The 14234-nt window shown below is 43.7% G+C and overlaps 1 protein-coding gene across 7 annotated transcripts in view; it reads left to right on the top strand.

Moving 5' to 3' along the window:
• robo2 (roundabout, axon guidance receptor, homolog 2 (Drosophila)) overlaps positions 1–10081 on the top strand; it is a 353842-nt gene extending 343761 nt beyond the window's left edge. For 4 of the 7 annotated variants that reach the window (XM_037776242.1, XM_037776244.1, XM_037776241.1 and 1 more), the window contains 5 exons: positions 1064–1246; positions 1746–1904; positions 2076–2342; positions 5190–5384; positions 6839–10081. In XM_037776242.1, the coding sequence (XP_037632170.1) occupies positions 1064–1246; positions 1746–1904; positions 2076–2342; positions 5190–5384; positions 6839–6840 (806 nt within the window). In that variant the 3' untranslated portion in view covers positions 6841–10081. The remainder of the gene's footprint in view (positions 1–1063; positions 1247–1745; positions 1905–2075; positions 2343–5189; positions 5385–6838) is intronic. The other 3 variants (XM_037776245.1, XM_037776247.1, XM_037776246.1) reach the window with 2 other exon arrangements.
• Positions 10082–14234: the final 4153 nt, after the last annotated feature.

The raw sequence follows: 14234 nt of genomic DNA, 5'->3' as shown, positions 1-14234 counted from the left end.
CAGGCAACAACAGCTGTCAGTGTGTCAGTGTGCTGACTTGACTATGACTTCCCCCAAACTGCATGTGATTATCATAAAGTGGGCATGTCTGTAAAGGGGAGACTCGTGGGTACCCATAGAACCCATTACATTCACATATCTTGAGGTCAGAGGTCAAGGGACCCCTCTGAAAATGGCCATGCCAGTTTTTCCTTGCCTAAATTTTGCGTAAGTTTGGAGTATTATTTAACTACCTTCATGAAAAGCTTGTATGACATGGTTACCAATGGATTCATTAGGTGTTCTAGTTTCATATGATACCAGTATCTTCACTCTAGCTTTAAAACTGAGCCCGCTACGACCTAAAAATCGCAAGTTGCGTTAATGCGTTAAAGAAATTAGTGGCGTTAAAATGAATTTGTGCCCTAGTTAAAGCTCTAGTTAAAATTCTGTTTTTTCTTAAAAGTATACTGTAACACCCTTTAGACGGTGGTGGCTGTGCATTTTTAAAGAGGAATAAAGAAAAGTGTACGTGCATACCACCAGGTGTTTGATTCAATGCACTGTGTTGTGAGATGCTTCATCTGTGTCACCTGAGGTGGTTTTGTAGCCAACTCTGCTCCGCACAGGTGCACTCATTGTTCTTCATCAAAAGAAGAGCAACATTAGTTGATGCCAATCCTGCTGTTCCACTGTGCACATTCTGCTGGGTGTTTGTGTGCACCTTCATATGTGTGTGTATGCAATATGTGTTCTGCATGTGTTTGTAGTAGATGAAAGAAGACAGGTCCGAACAGAACGACTATACAAAAGCACTCACCTGCAAGAGCAGAAATGCCCTGCAGCAAATACGAAACCATTTAAGTGTAGGAGGTTAATATTACCTCTGTTTTATAAGATCACTCAAATCAGTTCATCCATCTAAATGAGGAATCACAGCACAGGTGTTCAGAATGTCAGATCATATATCCATAAAGGTTATGAAAGTGTGCAGTTGAATTTGAGTGTTTTTGAAGTAGAAAGAAAATATTCATTCACTCACACACACACACACACATTTGCTGAATCCTGCGGTGTTCCACAGGCTCCATGGTGAATGGGTGGGGCTCAGCCTCGGAGGATGACCGTAATTTCTCCAGCCATAGGTCCAGTTTGGGTAGTTCGTCCGATGGCTCCATCTTTACCCACTGCAGCTTTGCCCAAGCCCTTGTGGTCGCTGCAGACAAGGCAGGCTACCGCCTGGAGGGCACTAGCCTCAGCAAGAGAGGTTGGTGTGTGGAGACTAGCTACACACTGCTTGACTGGAACTTCTACCAGTGGCAGATGATTTGTTCCTTTCTGCTCTGATTCTTCATCCTGGCTGATGTTTTCCCCCATAATGTTGGCTTAATGTTGGGTTTTCCTCTCTTGCTGCTTGTGGACGCTGTGTCCAGGTTGTGCATGGCACCTGTTGTACATGGCTGGACTGCAGATATCTCCCTATCCTCAACTTTAACTCCTATATGGCTCATCTGGCTTTTGCACTCTGGCTTTCTTTGGTTAAATGAGTAATAACTGGGTAATATGTTATTCTCAGTTACAACCGTTTACAGGCTGGGTGCTTTCTCCTCTAATGAAAACCTTTACCTTTGTTTTCTAATAGGTTTTTGAATCTTGATTGATAACCTCTACCTTTCTTGATGACAGGCTCAGCTCCACTGTCTAGGCGTTAGCTCCTTAATGCCTTTATTAACCAGCTGACTTGTGGTCCTGTATCCCTCTTGCAGGTAAAGGCTTGTCCCACAGGCCCCGGCCCAGCAGTCCATTCTCAACAGATGGCAGCACAGTCGGCACACACAGCTTGGGCCACCAGAGGGCCACCAGGCCCACACGCAAACCCCGAAGCCAGGGCACAGCACCCCACCGGAGAGATGCTGCTGCAGATGGTGAGGCAGTGGCTGAAAACACATTTATAATAGTTTCTGTAGAAAGTTCCCTAAAACATATGTTGTTGTTTTATAAACTAGAAGGAGTTTTATTAATATTATATTGGATGGAAAAATGTCTGACTTTATGTCTTCAGTTGATTGATTGTGTGGTCTTCCTCTTTGGCACAGACCTACCTCCTCCACCTGAGCCTCCTCCCTCACAGGGACAGGGCCGTATCCAGGGGGCCCGCAGCGTAACCAGCATGGTGCCCCCTACAGAAAGGAATGCTTCATCTCTGGAGCGCCCGCCTCTGCCAGGACCTCTGTCCGGGCCGGAGGACATGAAGAGCTCCATTGACAGACAGACGCGCACTTCCCTGGAACATCACCGCCAGGCTCAGGACAGGCTGGGCTCCATGGACCGAGCTGATGATGGGCGCAGGGAACACAAAACAGGTACAGTTGAAACAAGACTGAAGTCTTCTGCCATGCAAGCGGGCAAAGAGCCCTGTAAAGTTATTACCGTTAGAATCTTAACATGTCAACAAGTTAACATGCTTGCAATTGCAATCTGTTCATGTTTACCATGCTATATCAACATGTAAACGTTAGCATGTTATCATGCTATTTTAGCAATTTAAGATTTTAAAAATGATACGACCAAAAAACTCGCAGTGTTCTTCTGATCCACGTACTTCCAGAAGTACACTTCAATGTAGTGCACAGTGTGCACTCTGTACTTACTTTCAGCGGGGTAGGGTCGTCTCAAATGGAATACTCTGCGGCGCACTTACCGGAAATGACGATCGCAACATTTGACCGCGGCTCGCTACCCGCTAAAATGTCTTCTTCTTCTTCGGGGTTTTACGGCAGCTGGCATCCTTTGTGTTGCACTGCTGCCTCCCTCAGGATTTACCCGTCCACTACCCGCCAAAATATCTGCCTGATTTGTTGATCAAGAAAACACAGAAAATTAAAGCAAAGTGGAAATTACGTTTCCAACGTCGTCGCCAACGCCTACGATGTGTCCTCCTGTTGGCTGAAAATGCACCGGTATGGTTAAGTATTGTATTGTTTTATTCTGTCATCTACGTAGCCCATAGACATCTATAAGGTACGTTGTTCAGCACCACAAAAGCTCCCGCATCATCTGCCGCCATTTTCACCTGTTTGAATAGTGGCCGTGGTCCCGCCCCTTCCGCTACGTAACCAAGACGGCGACATTTGAGTGTGAAAAGTGTCCAGCGTTCCACACTCAACGATTTGACCGTTTTGAGTTCAACATCCGGGTACTTCCAGTGCACTGCATTTTGACATACTTCACAGTGTGAACGCACTTAAGCACTCAAAATAGTAAGTGTAAGTACGGAAGTACGTGGATTGGAACACACTGCCAGCCCAGTGTTGCCAACTGTTTTCCATTAAAAGAAGCTAGCAGCATTAGCTCCAAAAGGTCGCCAAGTCTGCAACACTGACAGTCCGTCCCTTCAGGCCTCCCTCTAAAGCCACTCCCCCAAAATTATCTTTTTTTTTTTTTATTATTTTAGCCTTTAGCTAATGTTAGTTTAGCTTGATACAGTATCTTTGTTTAGCTGTATGTCTATCCTGTACATTTGCCCCTGTCATTTATTATAGTGACAGCTAATTTAGCTGTAATTTTTTACATGTGTCAACAAACTTGGCCATTAAAGTTGATTCTGATTCTGATTTATGCTAAGCTAAGCAATTACCCAACATGTTTCTTTCTATTGCCTAAATAAACCTGCCACAGATCCTGGATTTTTTTCCCTTTTCTTTTGGTCAGAGCATTTGATTTATTGATTGCTGTCAGAATGTTATGAGAATTTCAACAAATATAATAAATAATCTTTGAAGAACATTACCAACCCTAGCTTTAAACTCAAAATCAGTTGAGGCTGACAGTAATTTGGTGATTAGGTTTTAAAGTACGGTATGTTTCCATGAACAAAAGTATTGGACAGCTGGAAAATTTGTCCTGATTGAGGTAGAAGATGAAAAGTCCAAACTTATTCAGATTCGTTCTTTGGCAATCCATCAGACTGAGACAATGTGATCTACTGTAGGACAGACTATGGCTAGCAGCATGGCCCTAGTTACAAGAAGTTCGGTCACATATCTTTTTAGAGTACTGCACTCTCTGCTTTACATAAGCACCTATCCTATTAATTTTTAAAAATGAAAACATGATGTGTAATACATACAAGTTCTGCACCAGTTCCAAACCAAACAAAATTCATCAACTTGTTTTGCTTGCTTCCAACGATTAATTACTAAGGAAATAAAACATCTAGGCTTCCCATTCTAAACCAGTGGACATTGTCCTGTTACCGATACAGTAGTTTGTTGCGTTATAGCAAGAAAACAACAAGAACACAGGCGTTTTGCTGCTGCTGTGGTTTGACAGTGAGGGATTCTTGTGTTGAAGTTAGCTTCCATGCTGCGTTGCGACTGGGCTCCCATGAACAGATTGTGCTGTCTGCCACTCGCTCTGGTTTCCAGAATGCCCCCCTCAGCCCTCCCAATGCCCCTGTAACTGTTGCCAATATCATCCTGCTCGGCTCCAACTAAGGCAGGAGGCCCCAGCAACTGAAATGCACTCTAATCGCTTCGGCTTTCTTTTCTCACACAAACAGCAGCCACTCTACACACCCCATCTGTGTGCGTCCGTGTCCATGTGTATGTGCGTGCGTGCGTGCACGTTTGTGACCATTAGAGCTCTCCATGCTGTGCGCCCTGCCCTCTTTGTGCCAGGACGTTCTCAGACAGTTAATCTGAGACTGTGAGACAAAGACAGGTGCCACAATCAGCATCTTTACAAAAACCCCATAGGTGAATTCCCATATGTGTCAGAGTGCTGACTGATTCACAGTAGAACCCACTGAGGTCGGGACAGACTCTATTACAGTCATTAGCGGAGCGGTAGGGAGCAGTTTGATGAGATTTCACGCAATGACGGAGACTGCTGAGGGTCAATGTTATGCTGCCCTGCAGCAGGGGGTGTCACAGCAGCCAGCGGTCCTTCTCTTATTGTATTTACCCCCTCATAAGGCTGGTAGCTGCAAGGCCATGTGTGAGGCTGAGAGTCCTCTCTGTGGCACGCCCTGGCATCGCCTGTTGGCACCGCCACTCTGCAGATGTCAGGAGGAGGGGAGGGGGGGTTGCAAAGTGCTCTTTGTCTCCATGCATCAGATGCTAGATGTGCTTCACTGCAACAAAAAAGTCACGTGTCTACTTTTCAAACTTTTATTATAAGCCTTTCTTTCGATCGCTCTGTGTTTTCAGAGGACGGGTGCCTGCCATACAACAAACCGTGCTTTCCCTCCCCCGGTGGCCACAGCTCCTCTGGCACAGCCTCCTCTAAGGGCTCGACAGGGCCACGCAAGGCCGAGGGGCCACGACAGCCACAGCAGTGGACCGCCACAGAGCACGCTGAATTTCTGGGGACCAATGGACAGGGGCAGTACTCGGGAGAGTTATGTGAGTCATTCCGTATTTTACAGCAGTGTTTTGCGATATACGCTCTGCACGTATAGTTAAAATAGTCCCAACAGTCCCAACTATTCGGACCATAATTGCCTCATAACTTCACTGTGACAACAAAACTCTGGGAGGTCAATGCACCCGGCTGTTGTTCGCTGGGTAGTTACAGCACACAACTCCCCGTATAATTGCAACTCGTTTTTACATTTCTGTTTGTGTATGGATTAAACAAACACGTTAATTAGTGAGCTTTAGAGGTGTTAATAGGAGTCGATTTTTCACTTTAGAGAGAGAGCAAAGATTCAGCAACTGGATTGCCAATTTCTCTCAAATTTATTCAGAATGTGTGAATAGGATTGTGGGTGTTTTAGCAGAGCAGAGGAGACATCCTTCAAAATCCCCCTGAAAGAACGACCCAGTCCTCGGTAGAATTGGAAATATCCTCGACATTGGAATAGTCTTTGGGCGGGATTCGATCATGTAGCATCCTTGAAATTCAGCTGTTGAAGGATCCTTCCTTGACTTTGAGAAACACCCAGTATCTTTGTTAAGCTGTATGTGTATCCTGTACATTATCCCCCTGCACTGTTGTTTAGTATAGGGATGCCCCGATACCACTTTTTTTCAGACTGAGTACAAGTATAAGTACTTACATTTGGGTACTCGCCGATACCGAGTACCGATACGAGTACTTCTCTGTGCCAAAAGACCCTCGTTAACAGTCAGCTGGAGGGTGTGAGCGACACACGGCAGGCTGGGGAGTCCCGCCTACGAGGCGGTTTGCGCCACCGGGTCTAGGTCGGCTTGGAAAGGCTCGGGGCGAAGGTGGCTCGCGGTCGCAGCTTTACAGCGCTCCCCGCCCGGACCTCGCCACACCGTGGCTCACTGCGCCCTCTCTCCCCACCGGGGATGGCCTCCTGCTCACGGTGCGACTGTTGACCGGGGCGGACTGTTTTCAATGAGCCCCAACCGCGTTGTGCCGCCAGATCGGGGCTCGGCCCACGTTAAAGGCGCCAGGGGTCTGTGGCGTTGTCGGCAACCCACCCGACCCGTCTTGAAACACGGACCAAGGAGTCTAACACACGCCCTCGTCAGAGGGTGCAAGCAAAACCCCGTGGCGCAATGAAAGTGAGGGCCGGTGCGTGCCAGCTGATGTGGGATCCCGGCCCAGCGGGGTCTGGCGCACCACCGTAAAGTGGTATCGGTGCCGTTGTATCGGAGCCGTTTTGCGTGTACGAGTACATGAGCACAGTATCGGATCCGATACTGGTATCGGTATCAGTTCATCCCTAGTTTAGTATATTGACAGCTAAGGGGCGCTGGAGTTAAATTCCTTGCATGGGTCAGCAAACTACTTATGCTAAGCTAAGCAACTAACCAAAATGTTAATTTCTATTTCCTAAATAAACCTGCCATCTCAATTTTAATACATTTTTCCTTCCCTCCCACAGAGTGATCCGTCTGGGATGTGAACTGGAGAAAACCCGGTCTGTCCTCGAAAGAACGACGCCCTACTTGTTGGGGCAACGAACTTTGTCCTCACCTGTGTGTTCTCAGAGGGAGGGAGTGCAGCAGAGGGCACTACAGAGAAAAGCAGTGTCACAGAACTGTAAATGTGATGTATAGACACAGACATACTGTACATCTCACTATGTTTTCGTCCTCGAGAAAATATTTTCCACCTCCTACCTTACTGTAATTTTCTTTTTGTTAGAAAAAGGCAAGTAAAAAAAAAAAAATGAAAACATCTGAACGAGAACAAATTTTCTGGTAACTGCCCTTGGGGGGGAAACGGGAATTTTGTTTCCTGTAAATATATTCTTTGACTTGTTGTTGCATTGCTATGCAAGCCGAATTCAGTTTGAGCTTTTGATTTCCATATACAGGAACCGTTGGTTTTATCTGGTTATTTGTATTATATGTGAATTGAGTGGCTGTTGTGCCATAAAATAATTGTTTTATAATCCATTGTTTGTTAATAGTTACCATTAATTATTATCATTATTATTATTAATTATTGTTTTTGCACTGCAACTTTTGGTGATAAGCACAAAAACATAGCTCCTGCTGACATGAAGAACCGGAAGAATATGTGAAGAGGAGTTTCTGTACTGTAAAGTAAAGAGAAGAAAATTATATACTAATGTACAGAGAGATATTAAAGAGTACAGCTTTGCTCACAGACAGCGACAAATAATAAGGCACCCATTTCCATAGTTGAGACTAATCGGGTGGCAGACACACAAGGTTCCCGAAGCTCTGAAGGGCAGATGTGAGGCTGGGAGAGTTGTACACAGAGGATACTGCATTACTGTAGGTGATTATTTAATTCCTGATTAACTGTCCTAAAACTATGGTTTGTTATAAGAAACATTTAGTGGTCAATGTTTGGGCATTTATTTTTTATTTTTATACAAGGGTCTCCAAGAATTTCAAGTTTTGTTTTTATGATTTACTGCCTAAACACTGAGTTTTACACTCCTCATTCTGTATAACAGCACACTAACCAGCCAAATCTGTCCACATGCTGTACTTCAGTCATAGCACTTAAGAGAGGCAGATTAATGATTCCTCTATAGCCTTAATAGGTGAGCAAACATCACAAAGGAGTATTTCTTGGGATTAGTAGCAATGATACTCCCACATCTGCCTAAAATACCAGTGGAGCAACATCATTTGTTTACATTTTTTTTTTTATTTTATGTCTTTAGTTCCATCATTTTTAATATTGTTTGCTTTTTAGAGCACTTACGTTTTATGTTTGTTACCTCCGCCAAGGCCAAAGGCCTAGGAAGGAGGTTATGTTTTCACCGGCGTTGGTTTGTGGTTTGTTGGTTTGTCCGTTTGGAGGATTACTCCAAAAGTCCATGATGGATTTTAATGAAATTTTTTGGAGGGGTGGGATGTGGCACAATGAGCAATCCATTCGATTTCGGTGGCGTGGGGGGAGGGGGAGGCGGGGGGGGGGCAGCGACGTACAAAACCTGCCTTGGCGGAGGTCTGCGCTCTCCGAGTGCACTTCTAGTTACAGTATATTATTTGTGGTACAGTATCATCCGAGAAAACAACACCTGTTCGCTCCAGCTAAGTGCTGTTCAAATGAATCTATTAGTTGCTCTAAAGGTTGGTGCCTCAGTTGCCAATACACTATAATCAGCACAGCCTTGTGTCAGAAGAAATGGTGTGTGTACGATTTACAATGTAGCTTTGACATGAGGTGACAATGGAGAAAAGCCTTGTATGTTAACTAGCAGGTCCCACTGCCTCCATGTCTACAGCCACAGTGTGGAGCAGAACACTTTCTGTCTGCCCGACCGCCACAAAACACACACGTATCATCTGCCGCTTCCGACTTCTCAGCCTCTGAATCTCCAATTTTTTGTCTTTTTCAAACTTTTTATCGGTTGTCCTTTTTTTAATGAAGAGCTTGTTTCTTTGTATGCCTTTTATGGACTCCAAAACGCTGCTTACAAACAATGTTTTCAATATTAATGTTCAGGATTTTTGTGGTTCAATGACTGTTTGTTTTGTCCTTTTTTTGTACTGCTAATGTTGATAAAAAGGGGGGGTGGAAACTAAAGGCCGTCAGATGCTGTTGTACTGTTGTCGTCATGCCATCGTCATTTTCTATCATCCACCCAGTGGCCAGTGTTCTGGAAATGAGGTGCAAAGAGTATCTCAGGTTATTTTACATTCTGGTGGTGTTTATGTATGTGTATATATCCATACGCATCTCCACTTGATTACGCCATTCCATTTGCATTGACAAAAATATCCCTCTCATGTCCGATCCTGTCGTCCCCTCTTTTCTTTTTCTGCTGTGGATTTTGATTCTGAGTATAACGTGCTGGTTCATCCACCTTAAGACAAGATGTCAGTAAAAGAACATACCAAAATTAAGATTGATATTTCTAATGTCTAATGCGTTTTAGTGTCTCTTTAATACTCATTGTTTTTCTTTTAAATCACAGTGTCGTTTTGTATTTATTAAAATGATAATAAAGGTATATTGTGAAATATGCATAAAGACTGGTGGAATATAAAATGTGTTTTTCGTTCCTTGTAAAGTTTGCTGTCAGAGCCGAGCAGCGAGGCCATAAGGAGATGATAGGCACACTGTGCTCACAGCACGGTGAGACGCCGGGTCAGTAGTCGTCTGAGTCACTCTTCGTCTTGCATGTTCACCGCACTACTCCTCTCATGTCAAAACGAAAGCGACTTAAAACCTTTTTCGAAACACAAGGAGCAGAAACAGCTCACAATTTGCTTGTCAAGACAATAGAGAAAATGTCTTTTTGGAAGGATGAAAGTGCTTTGGCTTTCCCTCTCTTTTGTTCATTTTCTCAATATTGTTGGTTCTTTGTAGCCTATCTGTGTGTTGCCTTTTTGCTATAAAAAGAGGATTAAAAATGATGACAAAAAGAGAAAGTTGTTGGGTGAAGTCTTTCTGTACAGTACGGGGTGAGGTGACACTCCGATCCAATGCCATTTCTACAGTACAGTACATTCTGCTTTTTATTTTCCTTTCTGTAAACCACCTTCTGTATTCACTTGCATGTCCTTGTCCAAGAAGAGAGTGGATCAAGAAAATAAACTTTTACAGTCTCATTCCCATGTCCTGTAAGATAAATCCATGTTCTTTTATTTCCTTGTACCTGGATCAATATCAAATAAAATATTTTTGAAAAATGAAATGGCCTAAAAGGATGTTTGTCTTTGATAGAAAGACTGCTTTCAGGAGGAATTGACAAGTCCAAGTTGGTTGTAAAAAGAAATAAATAAATATGTCTTTTATTTGTCTTACATGTAGCAGTAATATTTAATAATATTCACTACTTCCTTTTATACTGCAGCTCCAAAAAAACACCCCCTCTGGTATCTTGTTAGCCTTTGAGCAGCAACGTGTGTGTAGTTATTTTGTACTGTGTGTGTGTGTACACGTGCACTAGAGACGTGTAGCCTACAGTGTGTGATTGCGAACGAGCTCCTGACTCAGCTGTGTCAAACCAATCCCTACCTTGATCCTTCTAGAGGAGCAGCTTCAAACACAAATACAAATCTGCTAAATCACTGAGACAGGCAGCTTGTTTTCAAGCTCTCCTACATGGAGATCACAGTCAAATAAGTTGTGAAAGAAATGCAAAACTGGATATACTGTAGGCCTATATGTAACCAGGAACTGCTTCTGGGTCAGCATCATGTGCAAATGTAAATAAATTAATTATCTTCTGTGTTTCTCCATCAAACATTTTCCATATTCATATGGAATCAGTCTTTCCATACAGCATATGTATGTGGACTGACCCCCGTGGACCAGAACACGCCACCTGTGGTGACCACAAATGTGCAATGTCAGGTTATAGTACATGGCCGTTGCTACTGTATATTGCTGAGTTGGCTGTTGAGCAGTGTACTGTGTGAGCTGGCATCAGCATTTTCCACTTAACATGTTAGAAAAATAACTGGAACTCACTGGTGGAAGCTCAGGGGGTTGCCTCTGTCTCTGCTGGTACCAGTTTCTTCAGGAAACGCTGTAGGCGTTGAGGGACACCCTAAATGGGCTGTATGGGAAGAATGGAAGGGAGTTGTTGTGACCTCTGAATCAAGATTCTGTTACTGTAATGCCTATTTCTCACCTCAAATGTTTTCTGATACATATTTTAGTGTTGAGCTATAAAATGAGAAAGTTTGTGACCCAGCCGTCATGTTGAAAACAGTCTAGCCAAAACCAAGCCCTGCCCCCGCCAGCGGCCAGAGTTTGCAAGTTTCGCGAGCAGTGATTGACAGCTGCTTAGAGACTCCTCGGCTCTGATTGTTTTTTTTTTCCTTCAGCACTGTTAATTCTCGCAAATGCCATTAGAAGAACACGGAGAACATGATTTTTTCACAGATTATCTGTCTCATGCACTACTGTTTTATAAAAATAACTTTTTTGGCTGAACCACAGTGGGCCAGCCCTACAAACGCTAAAGTCTGTCACTGACTGACTGACTGAGTGATGAAGTTACAGGACTGGTCAGCCGGCTGTTGGAGTTTCCTCATTGGTCGTTGCTCTTTCAAAATGAAAAGGCAGAGAACAGTTCTGTGTTTATGTTTTCTGGGGAGCGTGTCAGTGGTTCAATGTATCATTACATAGTGCTGTTGTTGTACATGTGCTGTTGTTCATGTTCGTTTAAGTTACGTTATGTTGTGCTTCATATTGTGTTACCGTGCATTCACACCAAGCGCAAGGCAAATTTTCGCCTCGCCTCGATTTCCTTCATCAGCCATGGAAGAAATAATCACTGTTACTGCTTTGTACATGTTGTGGAAGTCCCAGATATGTCAGAAAACCAAACGCCGTTGTGTCTGGGTTCATAATGTCACCCGGCGGCGAGCTACAGTCACAAACAGTGCAGCACTGACTGTTATCTACTGTAGCAATCCACACGCCAACCCAAAATAAACAGACTGTGCTGTGATTTAATTGCAATAAACGGATCAAAAGGATGCCGAAATAACGACATTATGATGTTGATTTGTAAAAAGACCGAATTCATGCTTTGTCAGGTCTGTATGCAAGACGACAAGCAAACAACTTTTAAAATGCTTGTTTTCTGAACGGAGTTCATATCGATCAGTGCCAGGCTATGCTAACATTGTAGCTACTCCATTAACACTCAACATAACGCCATCTAGGCATAAATACGGCAGCGACGTTGTTGTAAACGGATCAAAAGGATGCCGAAATAACTACATAATGATGCTGATTAGTAAAAAGTCTGAATTCATGCTTTGTCAGGTCTGTTACCAAGACAACAAGCAAACAACTTTTAAAATGCTTGTTTTCTGAATGGAGTTTGGATCGATCACTGCCAGGCTATGCTAACATTGTAGCTGCTCTATTAACACTCCATCCTGGAATAAACACGGCAGCAACAACGTCAGTGATGACAGCGGGAATATCTCAACTCTGATAACCTTTTGCGACGTATGTATATTGTTACACACCACTTCTATGATGAATGCTTTGGATACACATGCTTTAATAAAACATTTAAATACTGTAACACTGGGATATGGATCTGTGCGACTGGGGAATGTTATTTGTATTATGTTCATGTGTTCCTGATTGTGGTTGGAGGGAGGTGCTGTCCGTACGGGTATTGGCCAAGTAGAATAGGGGGTGTGATAAAGGGGGAAGAGTTCCGGGGTGACTCTGTTTTGGTTGTTGTGGTTCCGGTGTGTTATGGAACGGGATGCTTAAGTTAACTGCTAGTTAGCTAAGCTATGTGCGATGAACAGGACCGTAAACGCTAATCAGCCAACCGGCCAGCTGTTGTTATTTTCCGGGACACCTCCAACTCCGGGTAGATTGTGAGCTGTGGCAGGGAATAAATCCGGCTCTGTTGAGTTTCAAGAGGAACGTTTCCAGTCTCCCTTCCTCTAGAAGTTAGCCACACGTAACGTTACAATACTTTTAACCTTGCATACTGTATGTAATGCTAATACCCTTTCACCTTGTATAAAATGTATAATATACTGACTAGTAAGGTACCACTTACTATTACTGAATGCCATTTGCTTCATTATAAGTTGTCTTTCAATCAAACATTAGAGTATAAGTGGAAAAAAACTATTTACAAAACATGATAGACATGACCACTGACTATTGGTGTAACAATTTAGCCACAGATTCACATACTGACCATATATACGGTCCAGACATATACTCGGTTTTGACCAAGTCTTGTTTAATCATATTTGCTAAGTTACCGACTTCAGCTTTAATGGTGCCCATAGGATTACACCTTACTGAGGCGCCCCAGTAGCCCAATGGTTACAGTGCAAAACATATAAAAGTAATGCCCCTGGTTTGATTCTAGCTGGGGACCTTTGTTGCTTTCTATACTCCTCTCTGCCCCCCTTGTTTCCTGTCTGTCTGTGTCTCTTCACATTGACTGTCAAATAAAGGGGAAAGAAATGCTGAAAAAATTACAAAAACAGGATTATAGAAGGCCAGCTGTTTGTAGGATTTGAACCTGGTGATGGAAGCTCTGCAGCTCGAGCCTTAAGCCCCTTGAAGTGTTTCAGCTGCAATGGCTGTCTCACAAGGTTGTGTTCTTATTGGCCATAAAAGTGGGAGAACTGCATACCAATTCATTGTATAAGGAGTGATGCCACTTCATGTCAAGTGATGAAGGCCAGCCCCAGTGGGTAGTCTGCATCCCACATGGTGCTACCTAATGGGCCTCGTGACAAGAGATCAGTGCAGCAGCCCTACATCTATTTGGTTTGTGGCCAGATGTTTGGTAGCACTTAGCATGAAACTACAACCCTGCTGCACCACTGATGAAGTTTTTGGTCCAATCTCCTGGCCCGGCTTCAGCAGAGTTGCAGGTCAGAGTTCACTTGTGTTCAACTTCTCCCTGTGAATCCGCAGTCAGCATCGCTTCCATTCACTGTTTACAGGTTATGATCGCTCTGCTCAAAATACCATGACATGACATTATTTTTTTTAGGACCGAGTTTAGGGAAATTTAGGTTGCGTTCCAAAAGTCTGTCATTGAGTGAGTGAGTGAGTGAGTAAGTGAGTGACTGAGTGACTGAGTGACTGACTGAGTGATGAAGTTACAGGATTGGTCGGCCAACTGTTGGAGTTTCCTCATTGGTCGTTGCTCTTTCAAAATGAAAAGGCGGAGAACAGTTCTGTGTTTACGTTTTCTGGGGAGCGTGTCAGTGATTCAATGTATCATTACATAGTGCTGTTGTTGTGCATGTGCTGTTGTTTATGTTCGTTTGAGTTACGTTATGTTGTGGCTGGTGATGGTCAAAACAAGAGTCAATGCTAACAGGAGAATACACTGT

Source organism: Sebastes umbrosus, chromosome 7, assembly GCF_015220745.1.
Source record: "Sebastes umbrosus isolate fSebUmb1 chromosome 7, fSebUmb1.pri, whole genome shotgun sequence".
NCBI classification, from domain to species: Eukaryota; Metazoa; Chordata; class Actinopteri; order Perciformes; family Sebastidae; genus Sebastes; species Sebastes umbrosus.
Note: the sequence above shows the minus strand (reverse complement) of the source record. Positions and strands in the feature narration are given on the sequence as shown.